The sequence below is a fragment of the Pelmatolapia mariae genome, linkage group LG22 (assembly GCF_036321145.2).
Source record: "Pelmatolapia mariae isolate MD_Pm_ZW linkage group LG22, Pm_UMD_F_2, whole genome shotgun sequence".
Classification (NCBI taxonomy): domain Eukaryota; kingdom Metazoa; phylum Chordata; class Actinopteri; order Cichliformes; family Cichlidae; genus Pelmatolapia; species Pelmatolapia mariae.
Window position 1 is genome coordinate 34,146,418 of NC_086245.2, and position 20,308 is coordinate 34,166,725.

The 20,308-nt window shown below is 40.6% G+C and overlaps 2 protein-coding genes across 5 annotated transcripts; both read right to left on the reverse strand.

Moving 5' to 3' along the window:
- Positions 1-1,545: 1,545 nt before the first annotated feature.
- Positions 1,546-7,977, reverse strand: ilf2 (interleukin enhancer binding factor 2). Its single transcript, XM_065471444.1, has 15 exons — positions 7,862-7,977; positions 7,339-7,398; positions 6,963-7,005; positions 6,715-6,819; positions 6,526-6,603; positions 6,142-6,244; positions 5,309-5,374; positions 4,934-5,050; positions 4,729-4,807; positions 4,546-4,633; positions 4,357-4,418; positions 4,160-4,274; positions 3,895-3,985; positions 1,895-2,053; positions 1,546-1,741 (listed from the first exon to the last, which is right to left on the reverse strand). The coding sequence occupies exons 1-14, from the start codon at positions 7,864-7,866 to the stop codon at positions 1,902-1,904; spliced, it is 1,164 nt and encodes a 387-aa protein (XP_065327516.1). The 5' UTR covers positions 7,867-7,977; the 3' UTR covers positions 1,546-1,741; positions 1,895-1,901.
- Positions 7,978-10,141: 2,164 nt separating this feature from the next.
- LOC135933324 (uncharacterized) lies at positions 10,142-19,720 on the reverse strand. Of its 4 annotated transcripts, none has more exons than XM_065471459.1 (9): positions 19,361-19,720; positions 18,246-18,345; positions 17,954-18,067; positions 17,791-17,847; positions 15,835-15,972; positions 12,767-12,814; positions 12,446-12,559; positions 11,739-11,846; positions 10,142-11,346 (listed from the first exon to the last, which is right to left on the reverse strand). In XM_065471459.1, the coding sequence occupies exons 2-9, from the start codon at positions 18,339-18,341 to the stop codon at positions 11,242-11,244; spliced, it is 780 nt and encodes a 259-aa protein (XP_065327531.1). In that variant the 5' UTR covers positions 18,342-18,345; positions 19,361-19,720; the 3' UTR covers positions 10,142-11,241. The 4 variants fall into 4 exon arrangements, with proteins under 4 accessions (XP_065327531.1, XP_065327532.1, XP_065327530.1 ...); XM_065471460.1 differs by having other exon boundaries at positions 10,142-11,343; positions 18,246-18,348; XM_065471458.1 differs by having other exon boundaries at positions 18,246-18,348.
- Positions 19,721-20,308: the final 588 nt, after the last annotated feature.

A 20,308-nucleotide genomic window follows, 5' to 3' on the forward strand; every position in this document is an offset into this window, starting at 1 on the left:
TTTGTCTGAATCACTACAGTAAAGTGTAACAATACTAGATCCAGTTTCGTACAACATGTAACAACTGGATCTATTGCATCTGTAGCCAGGGTTAAAATTCCACATGAAGTATTAACAGTGTTTGTGCAAAGTCAGACCAACACCAAGAATTAGACTTCTCATGCTGATCTATGCTAATGAAAGTTGTCAGATGTGTGTTGAACACATGAGTTTTATAAGTAAATATATTTCTATAGGTGCTGTTGACACAACGTCACCAGTAACAACACATCCAATCAACACATGCAAAGAAATTAACTACAGATGTCCATAAATGAACTTATGTCTAATGATGAGAAATGAAACGGGGTAAAAAGTATTGAACACATGAAGAAAGGGAGGTGCAAAAAGGCATGGACAGTCATGACAACAGCAGAAATGAGAAAGTAAGGCTGGTTCAGTCCCAACTGATGGCCTAAAAATCATGTCTCATTACCAATGTGTCACACAAGAAACATCTCATGATGGGTGAAACGACTGAGCTCGCAAAGACCGTCGCAACCTTATTGTTGCAAAACATTTCAATGGCATCGGTTACAGAAGAATTTCCAAACTACTGAAAGTTCTTGTGAGCACTGTTGGGCCATAATCTGAAAGTGGAAGTTCCACAATAAAGTGTGCCGCAAGATTTCAGAAGAGTGAGATGAATTATCAGAAAGGTAGTCCAGGAGCTGAGGAGACCCTGTGGAGAGCTACAGGAAGACCTGGAATCAGCAGAAAAAACTGTTTTAAAGAAAATGAGTAATGCTCAGTTTAAAGTTTACTGAACAACATTTAGACACGCCTGTGAAATACTGGGAGAATATAGTCTGGTTAAATGGGACCAAAACTGAACTCTTTGGATGCCGTAATGCACACCATGTTTGAAAGGTGCTGCATATCACCCCAAACACACTGTACCAACAGTGAAGCCTGGAGGCGGGAGCATCATGATGTGGGGCTGTTCTTCAGCTCACTGCACTGAAATGCCTGATAGAACTGAAGGAAGGATGAATGGAAAACTTCACAGAGACAAAATAAAAATTGCTGCCATCTATCAGGATGATGAAGATAAAACTGACGTCTCAAAACGCTCAGCTGGTTTCACAGAAAGAAAATAAAGCATGGCCCAGCCAATCAGCTGACCCGAAAGAACAAACCCAACAGTCATCACCAACAAAGGCTTTTGTATAATGTATTAAATACATTTCAGTGACCATGTTCAATACGTTTTCCCTGTGTCATTTCTCATTATTACACATAATTTATGGACATCTATGGTTTGATTGGATGGGTTGTTACTGACATCTGGTGTGAATTTTATGTCATAGCACCTTTAGAAACATACTGGTGATGTGTTCAGTACTTATTTTACCCACCGTGTGTGTGTGTACACACACATACATATGTTTTGCATAGATTTCACTTCCTACAAGTTTAATTGTAATGAGTGAGACGTGTGACCAGACCTGCATGTTAATTCTTCCCAGTTCACCTTCATCTTTGCAAAGGACACAGAAGACTCGGTAAAACTAGAAATAAGTTTATGTCAACTGTTACAAAAAGGAAGTACAAACAAAACCAACATTACTATTTATAAAAAAAAGAAAAAGAAATCAGGGACACACGAGGGGACCAGTGACTGTCGTACGAACTCCTCTGCTGCTGGTCTTTCAGAGTATACGGTGGTCGGGCTGAAGGGACGATAAATTACCCACGTTCACTGTGGAAGAAAACAGAGCGAGGTCGTGTTTGTCAAAATGAACACACAGCGATGAACATTTTAGCCATATGATGAGGGAGACTCAGCTATTTAAGATAAATGCAACTGAGCATTCATCCTTTGCAATGCAGTGGATGTTGGTGATGCTCGAACCTCTTCGTTACTCCTGTGTCTCCATGCTCTCATCTTCTCCGTCCCCTCCTTCCTCCAAAGCTTCATCTTCCTCCTCCTTCCTCTCCGGAGGTTTCTCGTAGGCTTTCTCTGAGGGAGTCACGATCACGCCATCCCATGTTGACATCTCTGTTGCTAGGTCTGCAGAAACACAATATTATTTTATGTTATTTTACAGCAGGTACAATTTATCAATCGCACCTCAACATGAGATGCTGCTGTTCAGCCCGAGTAGATCCTGAGTGATTTTCTGAAAACTTGACCTCTGACCCTGACCTTACGGTTGAGGTCACTGAAATTCAAACATACCAAGAGTTTTAGTGGATGTTCCTACGGTGGAAATTTTAAAGTCCTAGGCTGCCTTGTCCTCGAGTCATCATATTGTTGTCCACAGCGCCCAGCCTTCCCAATACCTGATCAGCCTTTTAAGTGTGGATGTGTAAGAAAAACAAACTTTACACTCTTTGAGTCCCGTGTCAGTGTGTGTCAGTGTGTGTCAGTGTGTGTCAGTGTGTGTCAGTGTGTGTCAGTGACTGCACCCAATCACGAGGGTAAAAATGCTCATTCTAAACTGGGATTGTCCCAGAAGACTTCTTTTTGCCTGGCTCCTTCACCTTTCATGCTGAAATTGAGACAAGTCTGTTCCTGCTCATTCACAACTGACTGCACACTTATTACAATAAACCTGCGCTCGTTTTAAATTAGATTCAATAAACTACCAGGCCAGGCACAGCGGTCACTGTTTCATTGTGTGTTTCTGGGCTTTCGATGGTCTGTGTTACATTCTGTCAGGCTCTGTAGCAAACACGTGTTTCATCGCAGGACCTGCAAAGCTCAACAGTGGCTTTGTAGGAAAGATGCACAGTTATGGTTAGATTACATACATTTATCATGGACGTGGATATTGTTGTTCTTCTTTCAGACAAGAGCCATTTATGAGCAACTGCAAAGTCCAAGATCAATTCAAACAATTGTATATAAGATGAGGTTATTCAGACTCAGTGTCAAACTGTTACCTGACAGGAAATAATCCAGAAACCACCGAGGCTCAGATTTTGAGAACTAACATTACAGTTTAGCATCTTTTTCAAGTGAAAATTATTGGCTCAAAGTTCAGCTTTGTCAATATCTGTTTAATCCAATAAGATATTCTAGTTTGTATAAAGTACACAGTCACTAAAACCTGCCATAAATGTTACCATAACACAGAGTCAGGTATCAGACTATGATTAAAAAGGGGCAAGCTGACAATTACATGCAGTCTTTTTCTGATAAGATAAATTAACTGTGATAATCCTTCATGATGTATTGTCTACATCACCAGAACCAACACGTTTAAATCAGCCCTGCCAGTTACCCCAACTATCCAGACAGAATGATGCTAGCAGCTTGGTGACGGCTACCAAAAGGATCTGGTCATGTTTGACCAAATATTAGTGGAGGCATGTGTACATCTGTGAGCCTGTGTTTATAATTTTGACCCTTTATGGGCTTTCCAAAATAATCCAAACGGAAAATCCCAAATAAATTCAAAGTTGTGTAACTAAAGATGAATGCTGTGTCCAGCCTAGAAAAAGGGTTAGGGTCTTTAAAAGCCCAAAATTACAGTGACGTTCATTATGAGTACATTTCTGTCCATAACTGAATATTACATAAACATGCAGTTATAAATATGGACACTGACAAACGTTATTTAGAATGTTTATCAAATATGAATATGGTTTATTTACACTTGTACTGGAGGAGGTGTTCACAGATCTTAGATGATGTTAAAAAAGAACCAAAGGTGTTTTCAGTGGACAGGTGTGGGTCACTCCTTCATTACCTGACACGCGATGTGTGCATTTGCAGTGTGTTCTAGAGATAGTTCAGCTGTAACGTGTGCAATTTAAACTGAGAAATCAGGTGTTTGTTCATTTAGCCCATACACTATAGACTCCATGTTAAGGTACAGAGAACAGAGAATAATGATGTTATCTTACAGCTGGCATCTCCCTCCAGACCGAGGATCTTCCTGTAGCCTCCATGAGACAGCACCCTCACCAGAGTCTGAGCGGTGAAACACACCATGTCCTGCACAAACACACTTCCAGTTAATCACATCATCGCTCAGAGCTTCAGTGCTGAATATTCTGTATTGTGTTAAGTGCGACATAAACATGTTTCCAGTTCCACACAGACAGGATTAAGCTTGGCACAAATAAGAAACGGTGACCTGCAGGAATAAAAAGCATTGAGCAGATCTACCTGCTGTTCTAGAGTCATGACTGTGTGCACTCTGAAGTTTCCACTTTCACAGGGGTCAGTGATGCCCACAGAGCCAGGCAGAAAGAGACCAGCAGCCAGCATCTGCAGGCAGCGCCTTCAAGAACAACAACAATAGAAACATTTCTTCCACAGCGACTAGAAAAAAAGAGTGCAATCTGAGCAGAGTGACAACTGACCTGTAGGCCACGTTCAGAGACAGAGGCTGCCTGGAGGGGTTGTTCATCACTGCAGAGTGGCCCTAGAGAGGGAATACACTCACTGCTTTATGAAACAAACCAACGTTTAATGTCCTTCCAATAAATAAGGACTTCAGCGTTGTGGACATGGATTATTTATTCACTGAGGACATCATTTATGGAACTTACCAGCAGATCTAGGATCCAGGGCGTCAGGGGTTCAAATCCAGGGAAACGCAGCCTCAAGTCTTTCAGCAGGCGGATCAATACTTTGACTCTAAAGATTAGACATGTGAAACAAACCAAGCTCAAGTGAGCTTATTTGTATTTTTACTGTGAAAGCAGACCAGGTAAAATACGACTTTTCCTCACGTTGACTGAGAGGCGTTCTCCTCAAACCAGCGAGCGTGACGGATGGCGGCGAGGGCACTCTGCAGCACCTTGATGTCCACTGAGGAGACAAGAAACAAAAGACATTCATTTTTTTTAAACGACCACAGTGCTACACGCGGTGCATTTGTACCAAGACTGGCCAACTGTGCAAATTTGTGTCTCCAGACCCAGTAAAAAGTCTCACAGTGCAGCTCGGGGTCCAGTTTGCGCAGGTTAGGAGGGACAGTGGTGATGAGGATCTTCACTGTAGCATCAGCTGAACTGATCTCGAAGCCAGTCTCATTGGTCAACATGGACAGCACTGAGAGGAGTTAAGCACTGTGTTAGGCACGTTTTACAGCTGCAAGCCTGATAAGCACTTGGTTATAAGCTTTGGTTAGTGTGACAGCCAACAAGTCAAATGACTGTATTAAACCAAATATTTTTATCCTGAAAAAGAAACAACATTTACTAAATCAATCAAATTTGAATGAAAACTCTGAATATTTAGTACATGAAATGGTCGGAGTAGGACTCGCCCACACAAAAGCAGCTATTCAGACACCACAAGTCTGTTTACCTTCAGTAGGATCTTGTGTGCGAAGGGTCTCCACTACTTTGTTACCGAGGGCAGCCACAGCCTCCACTGTAAAGAACAATGACCCTCAGAGCGCAACACAAAGGGGACAAGAACAACCCACACAACAACAAACAGTGCTAATAGGGTTTTATATGAAATAGCAATCGATACAAAGGACAATCAAAGGTTTTAGAAGCACCTCCTTTCAGGTTGTCTCTATAAGCAACATCACACTGATGGTTGAAACTCAGAAAATAACACCTGCTCAAACTGAGAACTGTCACATACAAGCAGAACCCATCTGGTTACAGCCCAAACTACATGTGGCTCGAAAACCAAGATTGAAGCCCTGATGTCATTGGTGCATTTGTTTTTATGGATTTAAAATAAACAGATTCTACTTTGAGACTTTATCACCATAGATTCTTTAATAACTGCAAACAAGTTGCCAAATTATCCAAGTGACAAGAAGCAGCGCAACGTGCAGCATTAAAAAGGCTTAGGAATGATGTCTGTGAAGGTTCTCAGTCATCCAGCTCATCGTAGTTTAAGGAGCTTGGAAAGAAAAGCGTCTGGACTTCTTTAGGTTCTGAAGCTTCTTCAGTTCTAAGAGAAATTGGTGGAGAGTCCCAGATTTGAAACCTTACTGGGAGCGTCATGAAAAATCTGGGACTTTCCACCAATTTCTCTTAGAACTGAAGAAGCTTCTCAGATGAAATGTCTTCAAGAAACCCAAAGAATTCCAGATGCTCTTCTTTCCGAGCTCCCAGGCTGATGTGTGCCTGAGCAGCAACTTCTCTTTGGACAGTGTAATTGTGCCATAAATTACTCACATGTAGGGAGAATCTTGAGGATTACAACCAGGTCAGCAACATTATGTCCTGTTGTCATGGTGCCCTTCTTGTAGGAACCCACCTGACGCACCTCTTCAATTTGCTACAAGTCGACATGTACAAGATCACTGACATGAAAGCCATTATTATTAATTAGCTTATAATATAAATATGAAATCTGTCCAATGAAAATGAAGCTGTATAGTCCACAGATTACTGTTACTGGATACTCCTAACTGCATTCAAGTGATTCAGTGTTGTTTCTAAACAGTCTTGATGTTTCAGTTCAGCTCTGAGAGAACAGCTGACACACACACCAGTGACACAAGCAGCGAGTGGACTTCACTGAAGCCATTACGACTCATTCACTCATGTTGGACTCACCACTTCAAAATTGCCAGGTGCAACAATCAGGTTGTCGATCACATTGTTGATCTTTGTGACCAGGGACAGGATGGAAGACTGACGGACAACGAACAAGGTTTGTGTAAGTGAACTTAAACAGCACACTACATTAGCAAAACAGCAGGTGAGTTGCACGGCTACTGGGTGAGTGCAGGCTCACGGACTGACCTGCTCTGCAGGGGTGGGGCTCAGGTCCTGGTTCCTTTTCAGCAGACACTCACTGAAAGCCGTCTCATCAGGTGCAGGCTTCACTCTGGGGAAGGCCATCTCACACTTGTGACAAACAACAGTCTGCTTGAGTACTTGCATTGCTCCTTTAGAACCACTCTATACTATTATTATACACTGACTGCTGACGTCTTGCTGCTTTGTAATTTGCTGAAAAGTTTCTAATTCCCACCACCACACATACTTACCACATAAAAATCGAATGGAATGTGTGGGACAAATGGCCGGTACCTAAACAAAAATAACGTTTTGTCAGATTTGGTTAAACAACATTGCAGTTCCAGGGTCTGTATTTCAGTGGCTACACAGCAGTGTTAGCGGTTTTCATTCCAGTTACCGGGGTTGGCAGTGTTAAAGCACAACATTCAAGCCAAGATTTCACAGTTGTTCTGTTGTCTGAGAACAGGAACAGAAAAATGAAGCGTAGTGATGTTAGCATTTACATTCTGACACATTGAGGGGTGCTTCTGTGTAGTGGAATAAGCAGAGGGGCAGGAGCACAGTACAGCGTGTGTGTGACTGGTGCTGTTGGAGCAACAGTATGCGGGACTGCAGAGAACTCACCCCTGGACCAGTCCTCCGCGGGCCCCGAAGCGGCCGCCTCGGCCTCTGCCGCGGTCTCCTCTGGACACAAACACAACACAGCTGACGTTAGCGCGTGCACAAACCACGTTTGGCGACTGAGCCAACATGTAACGATGTTGTGATGTAACGACTCAATGTAGAGAAACTAATGCACCACATCAGCGCTGCTTCACTGAGCCACAGCACATTTGTTTCATTGAGCGTCCCAGCAGGGTAGCTATTAGCCAACGGGATGGATGCTAACATATGTGTACTACTGTAGCCTTCACTACACCGAGGAAGCTCCTGCTACACACTCCTCGGACTTTTGGATTCATTGAAGGAAAAAAAGGAAAGCAGCGAGCTTTCAGACAATACACGCCACTGGCTTTAAATTACGAAGGCACTAACTGGCTCTATCAGGCACTCAGAGCTAGCTTGTAGCACAGGTACGAGGTAAGAATTCAAAGACTTGATAGTACTCGACTTAAAACACATTGGCCAACGAGCTACACTCGGATACCTCATTGCGTACGACGTTTTGATTATTGTACGTGGAAAATCTCAGAGAATTGTTGAACGTCCCTCTGTGGACCGGCTCCTCGGTGCTGCCTGTTAGTCGTCGGCTTCTTCTGTTACAATGGGCGGCACACTAAGCTCAATACTGCCCTCCACAGGACATTTTTAGAATCACACTGCGGCTGGGGTTCTAACAATGTAGACTTAATATTATGTAAATCCAAGCATAACTGCCAAATTAAGTTTAAACTTCATGACCTCACTTTGGCCCTAAAACGGTCAAAAAGGACTCATAAAAAAGTGATTGGTGTTTAGGAGAGGTTTGACTCCTTATAAAGGAGCGTCAGATATGCCCCCACCAGCTTTTTCCTGTCTGTGCTTACAGCCTCTACACCCTGAGGTTCGCTTTGCTTGCTTTGTGATCTGTTGTCTTGCTGTTCTGTGTAATGTCATGTACTGTTTTGCTGTTCATATGACTCTGTTTAATAAACTGTTTCCAGAATTCTAATCTTTTCTAGAGGATATTTTTGATTTTAATGGGATATACAAAGCAGGATCTGCACATCATTGGCTGGATAAGGCTTTCATGTTGGCTTCAAAATTTGCAACCCGACAAGTGCAACATCACTGCCGGGGAATCTTATGCTTTCCTCCAGCGCACAACAGAACAAAGCCACCAGTTCATTGACTGGATGAGGTCCCTAGCCCAACAGTATGTGGAAGGCAAGAAAGTCTGGGTCCTCTAAGGACAGTCCTCTCAAATGCATGTCAAAGAAACTGGACCCACATTACTTGGGACCGCTTTTTATTGAAGAAATCATTAACTCTGTGGCTGTGTGCCTCAAATTGCCGACCTCCATGATAGTACATTCAATGTAGATCAGTTGAAGCCAGTATCTTCCAGCCAGTTGTGACTCCAGTCTACATGTCAAATATCCTTGGGCAAAATACTAACCCCAAGTTCATCTCTGACACATCCACTGGAGTATGAATGTGTGTGAATGTTATATAAACAGCACTTACGTATCCATATAGAAAAATGTACATGTATGAATGTGTGTGAATGAGGCAAATTAAAAGCACTTTGAGAGCTCAGAGTTGAAAGTGCAATAATAACCAGTCCATTTACCATTTAATGTTCCTTAGTGAGCTGTGCAGTTGTCATGGAACTGAAGATGTTCAAATATTCATTCATTTAGCCTTTGAAAATCTCTGTTGCGACTTAGTCATATGATTTTTTATTAATAATTTATGTCTTTCTGTAATTTATGCAGAAATTGCTCATGTTTGCAGCTTTGTAAAGTGACATATCAAATATTACTTTCATATGTAAAGTTATTACAAGAAAAGGTGAGATGGAGTATGAATTACAAACTGTGTGTAAGCAGTAATCTAATCATCAGAGGTGCAAATATTACAGTGGATGCTATCGTGCCAAAGTAACTCAACACAGAAAAATGCCTAAATGTGTTTTGTATTTTATAGCATCTCACCCCTTTGAAAATATGCTGCAGTAGACAACAAACACCAAAAAACCATGAATGGATATTACCTGTGCAAAGACTGGTGCTGCTCAAGTGAAACGTCTCTGCTCTGAGGCATTGTGGGAAATGGAGTTATTCAGTTAATGAGATTTAATTGCGCTGGATTTAAGTTTTGGAAGCGAGACAGCAAAGGTAAGACAGAATTCATGCTAATGTTTTCTAAGCATGAACAGTGGCGGAGCCAGGAAGGTGTCAGTGAGGGGGCCAGGATGGATCTGTAATCATTTCGGGTTGGCAGACATGTTTCAAATAAAATACACGGCTATTTAAGCACCTAAACTACAGACCTGTACAATATTTGGAATGCAGGTAGTGGTGGAGAAGACAAAATAATATTTGGTATAGCAAACTTTCTTTTCCATATTTGTGTGGATAAAGTAACAAAGAAGCTTACGCTGTACTAATGTGGCCCAGTTTACAGATTATTCTGTGTAATACTGCTAAATTATTACTGAATGCACCTTGAATCTTTACTGAAGCGCTGAGTTAAATGTCACTTTTTAATTAATTTTCTAATTTTTAATTATATTCCACATATTAATGCAATAAATTTAATGTTGGCCATATTATTGTTACATTATGTCACAAGAGTATGATGGACACTAGTCTCATAAACTACATTAGCTAATTTGAACTTTATTCACTGTCTAGCTTGTTTTTTACCATAAGCGACATTCAGCTCTCCACACAAACATGAATTTAATTACACATAATCACACAAAGATAAAACAAAGCTTGACTTTATTTAGCAGAATTGTGGCCTTATGTGTGCATGCTAAGGAAGATTTACAATGATCTCAAAATTATATAGAAAAAAAAGACAAGGCTGTGGTTAATATTCCATTAATATACAATCTGTAGACTCGACAGAACAACCCCGCTTTGGATTCAGCAGATTTGTGCTAAAAAAAAAAATATTAGTAACAATTCAACATTTCAAGCTAATCTTTAGTGACTGGTGAGAGCGATTTATCTGTGCAGCAGTAATTTTATTTTCAGTGAGATTAAAATTTTCATACATTCATTTACAGTTAATTCTATATTATAGTGGTTTGAACAAAGAGTGACAACAGGACTAAGAAGCCATACATGAAAGCAGTGTCAGATAGATTTGATCTGCTAAGCTAACTGTGGAGATACACATATCTGTTCTGTGGATTTAACGAGTTCCAACTGCTCGGATTTTATGAAAACCTCATCTTATTCCCTAATTTGCCAAAAACAATAAACAATGATGAGACCGTTATATTTTTAGAGATATTTCTCTCTTTGAGTTCTCATTGGAGAACATTTCAGTGCACAAGTAAGTAAGAGGCTTACACGTCAGCAGCTGATGAGAGAAACCCTGAGTTACAAGCAGGATGAGAGTGCTGGGGCAGTCTAACACAGTGTTACAGACAGTGGGCTAAAATCGCTGCTTTTATAATATCGACCAATTCTGTTCTTTATATTTCACAACTTTACTGATTTACTAAGTTGTGTAAAGTTTTGATATTGATAGAAGTATAAATGGCATACTACGGAGCAGTAATGCTGTGTAAATGATGAATTAATCACTTGTTAATACCTTAATAAGGCTTAATAGTGTGATATTATTATAAAGTGCTACCATGTCAACATTCGTAATAAAACTGTTCCATTTCACAACTACATCATAGTATACTGTAGGGACAGCAGCACTAACACTGATGCTGTGATCACAACATGCCAGAAACTTGTTAAACATTCACATTTATTTTCCAAATGCATAACATACGGAATATGGCTTCCCTGTTGACACTCAGATGTAAGCCGTCTCTTGTGACTGACATGACACCACTGTGAGCTCTGTGCGCTGAGCTCAGGGTTCTGTGGTTTCTATTGGCTCCACCTGGGGTTCAGTGGGTGGGGTGGAGATGTCCTCTACCTGCTCTGAATCAGGTTCTGTCACAACTACAGCCACCTGCTGACACAAAGAGAGCAGTCCGATGTCAGTGTATGTATCAGCATACTGTAGGTAATAAATAAGAAGGTTAAAGGGCACGAGGTGAAAACCCTTGGGGTTCAAATCTGATGTGACGATCATAAATCAGATTCTTATTCCAGATCAGTAAAGGCACCAACAGCAGGCTGAGCACTCAAAGTGTGTTTCGCTACAAGCCTCATTCACATCTGTAAGTATATATATGCACATGCAAGTTCATACAGCACCTTTAACCTATGCACAGATTACATTCATGCATACAATCACACAGCGATTATGCATCGAAATCTGGAAGTCATTCTTAATGCTGTCACCAAAAGCAGGCTCATTCAGTTATAGGTGCCACCTTGTATTACACGCAGGTGTTATGTTACCTGAGTTGGCTCAGCAGCAGCTCGAGCAGACTGAACGGCCTGAACAGTCTCCGTAGCTGGGACAGGTGGGGGGCGAGTTTGTGGATAGACGGGTCTCTCACTGGGAGCCTGTACGACACATTCACACATTTACATAGATATGACATGTTGCTCTTTGAAAAGGCCAACTTTAAACAGCTCCGTGGAATCTGATGTTTCATCTTGTATCTTAAGTCAACCAGATATTACCACAAAGATTTCTCTGTTGTTTCACCTGCTGCAGCACAGGCATACATTTCTGTTGTGATGTTGTGGCATTTACGATTCTTCATTTCATCAGAGTCAAACCACAACAATGACATGATGCTAAATTGATTCACAGATTTAAGGAGAAAACCAGGTAAGTTTTTGAACTAAGGGCAAATGCTCTAACATGAATGCATATTTATCAGCTCTTAAAAACTAGTGGGTGCATTCTTGTTCAGTTAGGTTTTAATGCAGGGGTGGCGACCTCCAGGCCTCGGGGGCCGGTGTCCTGCAGGTTTAGATCTCACCCTGGGTCAAAACACCTGAATTAAATGATTAGTTCATTACCAGGCCTCTGGAGAACTTCAGGACATGTTGAGGAGGTCATTTAGCCGTTTAAATCAGCTGTGATGGATTGAGGACACATCTAAAACCTTGAAGCCTGGAGGTCCCCACTCCTGCTTTAAGGTATCAAGGCTTACCTGGCTGCCACCAGCAGCTAGGACGCTGAGTCCAAACAGCATGGCAGTGATGCAGATTAGCAGCTCAAGCACCAGGAATATAACCAGTGTTCCCAGAATACCATCAATCAATAGCTAGAGATATATGAGAGAAACGTGTGTGAACATATATGATCAGAAAACCATGTTTATTTCAGTGACAGTGATTGTTCAAAACAACAAAAACAACAAATGACATCTTTTGTCTGACCCAAATATATGTCTATCTTCTACATGCACACTTCAAAGACACGACTTTTAACCAGTCCAAAATATTAGTTATAACAACAGTCTGTCACTTACTTTACACTTTTGCTCGATCAGCCCGGTGCATTTCCTGAAACAATGTTGCTGCAGTGGACAGTAAAGACAAAGAAACATAGTCTCCTTTTTAAAAATCTGCAGGGTCAACTATCAATTTATGTGATTCTATTAAAGGAAAACTACATTTATACCCTGCCGACAGCTCTGCGTATGCTACATTACATGCATCATCCATGTACGTGGCCATGTGACAGTTTTATGTGGTCAAAAATCTTCCGTGTAAAAAAGTTGCGATCCCTATTTTCTACAACACATTCAAAACATTGGAACCACATTCACAGACTATATCTTTTAACTTAGAGACCCTCTTTGCCATTCGCAACTCAGCAACATCGTGGTGCAACTGATTTTGTGACGTGACTCTGCAAATGTGTGATGTTTTTGTACTGTCTTGTAGTTGAAGACAGTCTGTTTCTCAGAAAGAGACCCAGTAATGCTGTTTACAAGACGTGAGAGTCCAGTTCTTGTTAATCAACAACTTAACATGAGCCGCATTTCCCTGTTGTTTTGTATTTTCGATACCACCAGCACCACCCCAACATCCTGTTTTCATCAAAAAGCCACTGTTGATATTTAACAACGAGGTGCAGTATCAGCTTTAAGATCCACAGCACAGAAACAGGCAGGGAAGATCAGATGTAGAGGCTGTGATCACCTGATAGTCACTACTTTTTGTGCATTTACTCCACTGAATTCAACAAGATATAAGCAGATGTTTCATGAGCTGTGTGGCTGATTTTCCGGACACTATAAAGTTAGTAGAAAAGGTCGAATTCAGTGAGTGAATCTAATTAGTATCAACCTTAAATATAAATTGATGTCTGCTACGGTCGTGTACCGGCCCATTAGTGTAAACTTCACCACAATACTTTAAACTAAGCAGTTTATCCTGCAGTAAACTTGACCAAACTGCCCAGTGGTGCTGCCATGTTTCCATGCAAAGTTAGTGGCATGTTGCATAGTACGCTTTGAGTAAAGTGCTGTATAAGAAGCAGTTCCTTTACTGTGAACACGTGACAGGGAGGTGAAGAACAAAAGGATGTGTTGGAAGCGAGCCGTGCAATTTCTTTATTTTATTATTACTGAGCTGTCACCAAATACTAAGTCCTTTGACAGTGATATATATTATTCATATTCACATGCATTTATTGAGGTTTTGCACTAACCACGTGACATTAACTCGTGCCATTTTGGATGGCAATTATGGTGACGATGTAGGATCAAATGTGGCAAGTGGTTGCTAGAGGTCGATGGCAGTCGCTGGGAAAATAGTTGCTAATAGTATGATGAAAAAATTCCCCTTACCATAGGTACACCAAGCAAAAAATGCTTTTAATATTGTCTAAGGTCTCTAACACATGTACTGAAAGAGTACATGTAGCACTTTAAACACAAAATACAATGGGCAGAAATTTCACGTACAGGAATGTGTGATGAGCTGCTGCTGTAGTTTAACATAGGACATATTAAACTTAACAACATAAGAAAATCAGTCACTGTCATGATTCACTTTTTTGAACATTAACATCCACCAGCACCCACCTCCTGCTTCATTATTTTTACAGGAATGTACATTGAATTTGGTGACTGTGGATAAAGAATTCAAAATTGTTTTAACCCTTTCACGCACAGTGGTCACTACAGTTACAGCTGTATTTGTGTCAGTGTTGATGGTATACTTGCACATAAACCACTACATTGGACACTGATGTGTCACTCCACACCCTGCCACCCGCTGCTCGTTTAATGTTACTATAGATGTGTGACGTGTTTCATTGTAATTATTGTTATTTAACCCTGTCATGCATGAATTATGACAACCTCAGTCAGGATTTTTCTGAAGTATTCTTATTCATCTTTTCATGCCTAAAGATGAATAAGAATACTTAAAAGAAGGGAAGGGATTAAAGTTAATCAAATTAATCAAATTACCATCAGCCAATCAAGCTCTGTCACTAGCTTAAATCTACTACAGCCTACTTGACAGCTGAATCTAATTCAAGTGAAGTTTGAATTTTTGACCATTTCTACTGAAGCAGATTTGTGAGGTCTGGCCTGGCTTGCAGTCTCCGCTCTTACATCACTGCATCGCATGCTTTGCGTTGCTCTTTGGGTTTTAAGGTGGGATGCGGCTGCTTGGTCATGGAAACCTATTCCATGAAGCTCTCTACGCTCTCTTCGTGAGCTAATCTGAAACTACATGAAGTTTGGAGGTCTGCAGCAGTTGACTCTCCAAAAAGTCGCTGTCATTCCCAATCACTTCCACTTTGTTATAATACAATAAATAGTTGACAATGAGGAAATTTCATGAGTGGACGTCTTACACAGGTGGCATCCTATCACAAATGTCTGTAGAAGCTGTCTGCATGCATAGGTGTTTAATTTTCTACACCTGTGGAACATCTGAATTCAGTTCATTACTGGTCAGTACTGGTCAGTAATACTGGTCAGTTCAGACTGGTCAGTGACCCCCTGGCAACCACCGGATATCCCAACAAAAGCAGTTGCTCTAGCAGGCCGTTCTCGATCAATGCTCAAAGACATCACATGAAAAACCTCAACACTTAAAATGCCAAAAAGAGGAACTGCCATGATAATGGCTGCTGAGATGACTGTAAACGTACTTACTGTATCTTTTTTTCTAGTTGGACTTTCTTTGATAAATATCTTTACAGCATGTCCTGCAAACATTGTTTCAGTCTTGCACCAGGCAAGACAAATTTATCCCAAAGACAGCAAAAACGTCAAATCCCAGCATCTTAGCCCCAAGCCTTTGCTGGCAGCAACACTGTGATGTTTTTGCAAGACAGTTTGTATTTGAGAAACTGCAAGTACATCTTAATGATATTATGTTATGATGTCCTGCAGATGCTGGTCCTAACCAAAGTGTAACATTGTGTGCTGCAGAGCCAGAGAGTGTCACACATTTTTACAGCAGACAAGTGTCATCAAAGACATAGTTAATATTCAGCCTTAAAATAGGAACACTCATTAAATAAATGTTTATGTGTTACTAGCTTCTCTCTGTTGTTATTTAAAGACAATACCACAGCATGTAGCTCCAGTTTACGGCAGTGTTCACAGTGGTAAGAGTCCTGGCGGTAGGGGAGGTGCTTGGACATTAGACCCAGGGCAGCGGTGGCAAACGCAGCACTGATGAGATGAAGCACCAGGACACATTTCACCTGCAAGCAACAATCGTATTATTCATACACAAACCAAGCACAACCTGTAAGGCTAATGTTTTACTATGCTACGTCAAGTTGAATCACTTCTGAATGTGACTGTCCAAATGGGAAGTACACTCCACCTTTAAAGTATCCTCCTTAACAACACTGATAACATGTTCATGCACGTTTTCATGTATTAGAGCCCTGATTTCAGTTTGACGTGAGGAGTTTTATCCAGATGCCGGTCGCTTTGTTCTCCTTCATTCGTCATTCCGTTGTTTTCATTCAAATTCCATTGTTTGTATTCAAAATCCAATGTTTTCATTCAAATTCTGTTGTTTTCATTCAAATTCCGCTGTTTTCATTCAAATTCTGTTGTTTTCATTCAAATTCCGTTGTTTGCTTTCAAATTCTGTTGTTTTCATTCAAATTCCACTGTTTTCATTCAAATTCTGTTGTTTTCATTCAAATTCTGTTGTTTTCATTCAAATTCAGTTGTTTTCATTCAAATTCTGTTGTTTTCATTCAAATTCCGTTGTTTTCATTCAAATTCCGTTGTTTGCTTTCAAATTCTGTTGTTTTCTTTCAAATTCTGTTGTTTTCATTCAAATTCCACTGTTTTCATTCAAATTCTGTTGTTTTCATTCAAATTCTGTTGTTTTCATTCAAATTCTGTTGTTTTCTTTTAAATTCAGTTGTTTTCTTTCAAATTCAGTTGTTGTTATTTTTGGCAAACCTGATGTTTTTCAAGGTGCTGAATCCAAAAATGACCTCCATTTCCCTCCACCACGTACAGTTTTTTTTGCAAAACGTGAGGAGTTTACATTAAAAAAGCACAACAGTGATGAAAAAAATCAATATTTTATTACAATTAACTATAAATAATTTTTCTTACAATTGAACAAAGAAAAAAAACCTATTCCTTCATGATATATTTAACACTACATATTTACTCTTTTTGTCTGTGAAACCTTCTTCTTCTCTTTGATGCTCTGAACACACTTTTGCTTTCCATCCTCTGGTTCCCTCCTCGCATTTTCCATTTGCATTTCTCTTGAGTCTCGCTCTTAGAAATATGAAATTAATATAAGAAATAATTTTTGGATATGTGTTTTTTAATCAGTTTAAAAAGGGAAATTGTTAATTAAACTAAAAACATGAGTTTTGCAAGAAAACCTGATGAGATGGAATTTTTAAATTATTTTTCCCGGTTTCAATCTACATGAAACAGTCAGAAAATCCTGTGCAGTTTTTTGGTTGTAGACCTGTGTTATTGTAATTCTTAAACACCCGACATAAAACTCCCTGAATTAAAGCTGAAAGTCTACACTGCTGTGAGCTGGTAATTGGTTAAAATGATTATTTTCATTATGGATGCATCTTGTCCTCATCCATAGAAAACCTCTGTCCTAAATACAAACAGAACCACTCCCTTTTTTTCTGCTGGTTCACAAACAAACCCAAGAGAAGTGGTTTGTTTGTAAAGTACTACATATCTAAAGTTCCCCCAAAACTAACTAAGAGATCCTAAATCAGCATGTAAATAAATGGCAAAAATACACCGATTAGAAATGGATTTTAGGATAATAAATCAAGTAGAAATTTAAAAAGCAGATCATTTTTAGGACAACTAAATTATTACAAAACAAGATCAGACTGCACAGGGTACAAGAGACTGAAGAAAAGAATTTATGCAATGCAAATATAGTTACATACTGCTACAGAAATGCTAAAAATATAACTTGCCAAGGAACCCTGAACAGCTGTTTTTGCTGACTTTGAATGCAGAAAGGCATTTTCATGCATGGCACAGACTGCGAGACACAGACTCACCCAGAAAAGAGTAGGTCTCCTCCCACTGTGGACCAGCACTGACCCAGACACAGTCACCTGGTGCATTACAGTGAAGTCAGACGCAGCTGATGAGTATAACATGAAAAGATGACGTGACCTGACCAAATCTAAAAGTAGCTGCTGGAGCTTTCGCCACACTGACCTGTATGACAACGATGAGGAAGAGAGCCACATCTCCGGTAAAGTGGACTTCGTGAACCTGGAGCACAGACGCGCTCAGACAAAGGATCAAAATCCCGATAACAATCTGGATTGCCTGAGAAGAGTGGCCAGAAAAAGTCATCAGCACATCATGCAATACATTTGAAACTTCTTCATGAGGAAAAATGCACTGAATATGTCCCCAAATATTGCTTTAAAAATACCCATGTGTTCTGTATAAACAGACATCTGTTCCTATGTACACGTCACAGACTTTGAATGGTTTTCTTTACCCCTAGAGTCTTGGGCTCCATCTTAAAGAGGGACTGTTGCTGTCCCTCAGAGAGCGTCCCTGCTGGAGGCAGCGGATTCTTTTCTTCATGAGCCATCCTGCTGCTGACGGGGAACAACAGCTTTCAATATACAGCACAGAACAGCAGGTAGAAAAGACTGAGTCAAAGTAAAAAGACTCAAAAGAAAAAATGATCACATTTAAACAGCAGGTCTGTGTCCATTAAGCACGTGGTGTTACTTTTTAAACTGCTGCTACAGCTGCAGGTGCGTGCTGTCCCGTGTTACGATCAGTGCACTTGGACGGGCTGCTGCACTGAGATGTTCTGGCCTCTGTCAGTGTGGACTCCATGTTCTTTTTGTTTGCCTTCTATCCTGACCTCATGTCTGCTAGTTGGAGGTGTTGTGCAGCCACCTACTGGCTGCTCAGGGACTGTAGACACAATCAGGTCCTGCAAAGTACTGCAAAGCTGAAACTCTCCGATTACTGTATTAGTAAATTTAGGGTACATCAAGAAATCATCAAGTCTTTACTGTTTCCACTAAAAGATCAGTGAACCTGTCCCCTGTATAAAACTAAAAATGTCTCCAGACTGTCTCTGTCAAGGTCACAGGGTCGACTTTGAGCAGTAATAACACTGATGGATCAGCAAAGGAGCGAAGCAGCTACCGGCAGACTGCAAATCTGCGATTATCGCTGCGTAAAGATTCATGCGCTGACTCATTTTCCAGATCGAGCCTTTAAATTATTGACTGCGCAGCGAAAAGCACAAGGATGTATGAATGTATGTGTAGCCTACAGAGACACTGATGATGATGTTTCGGTGTTTCTGCAGTTAAAAATAAACCCAGAGCTGGGCTGCGCTGGACCGCAGTCAGATCTGGCACCGCTCCAGAAGAGGCTGCACCACAACATGAGAATAACATCACACTGCCTAGTTTTTTGGACATTCCCACACATCACAGTATTTAACTTACACTGATATGCATATATCTATATATTTATAAAGACGAAGAAAAAAAGAAAAGGGAAGCACAAACAAACAAAATGAGAAAAATAAAAAACCCGCAGTGTCCATAACCAAACACCTCCGATGACTGCAGTGAACGTTCTTACCTGAGCTGTGTCGCCTTTTTTCCAGAATATACTGAGTAGCTTTAGGAGACCACCAAGCCTGCCGTGAGTGCGGATGCTCTGCAGACTGCAGCGGGGTGTATTCGGGTGTATTCTGCCCCTGCAGGAGACTGATGCTGCGACTTTTTCAAAGCCAGGAGTGCTGTGTCATGCGTTTCACATGCACGAATGCAGGCAGAAGAACCGTTAGCAGGCTGTCCCGTTACCACACCTTTAATCTGAACACCAGCGAACCTTCAAGAACCGTCTTTCCGTCGTTCTTGACGTCTGCGCTCGGTCGTAAAAACACTTCCAAATTTGAAGTTGTGCTGAAGTGTTAAAGACTTAATGTCGCCATCTATGAGATCGCCAGAGTAACGTCAGTGGCAGATGTAAGATATTAAAGTTAGTAATAAAAGTAACAGTAGATATGAGCGGTTATTATTTTGTTTTGGATGTTATTACTGAAGCAAGAACCGGAAAGAACACAAAGGCTCATCTGAGATTTACCAAAAAACATCCCTAACAATTCTGAGAAAAATATTTTGTGTATTGCAGTGATGGGATTTCCAGCTCTTTTTAGAGAACATACTCTTTTGGTTCGACTCACTAAAAAGAACCGGCTCTTTCGTCTCCCAAGCGGCACTTCAGGTTGTTTTGTTGCTTTAATTAATTTATTATCAACAGCAATATAAAATAGGATTCAGTGCATGAATAAACTTCCTGAAAACTTTATCATCCACAACTGAAAATGGCTGGAAATTAAGTGCAGTCATTTTTGCCAGTTCTTCATCAATTGAGTTCTGTCTTGCTGGGCTGACAGACTTCTGCAAAAACCGTCTCATAGAGCTCTGGGTTGTTTAGGTGCTTGTGGTGGTGTACTGCATGATGCTGTAGATGAAGCAGCAGCAGTTGCAGTAGACACACTGGCACCTTCATTAATATCACACT

Bases quoted from the DNA above. Each gene is read 5' to 3' on its own strand.
- ilf2 (XM_065471444.1), bottom strand. The intron at 4,275-4,356 runs GTCAGTTGTCAC...TTGTTCTTGAAG, and splicing joins TCTCTGAACGTGGCCTACAG to GCGCTGCCTGCAGATGCTGG. The intron at 2,054-3,894 runs GTAAGATAACAT...GTGTTTCTGCAG, and splicing joins TCTGGAGGGAGATGCCAGCT to ACCTAGCAACAGAGATGTCA.
- LOC135933324 (XM_065471459.1), bottom strand. From the start codon at position 18,341: ATGGCTCATGAAGAAAAGAATCCGCTGCCTCCAGCAGGGACGCTCTCT. The intron at 18,068-18,245 runs GTAAAGAAAACC...CACTCTTCTCAG, and splicing joins TGGAGCCCAAGACTCTAGGG to GCAATCCAGATTGTTATCGG. The intron at 15,973-17,790 runs GTGAGTCTGTGT...TGTTGCTTGCAG, and splicing joins GGAGACCTACTCTTTTCTGG to GTGAAATGTGTCCTGGTGCT.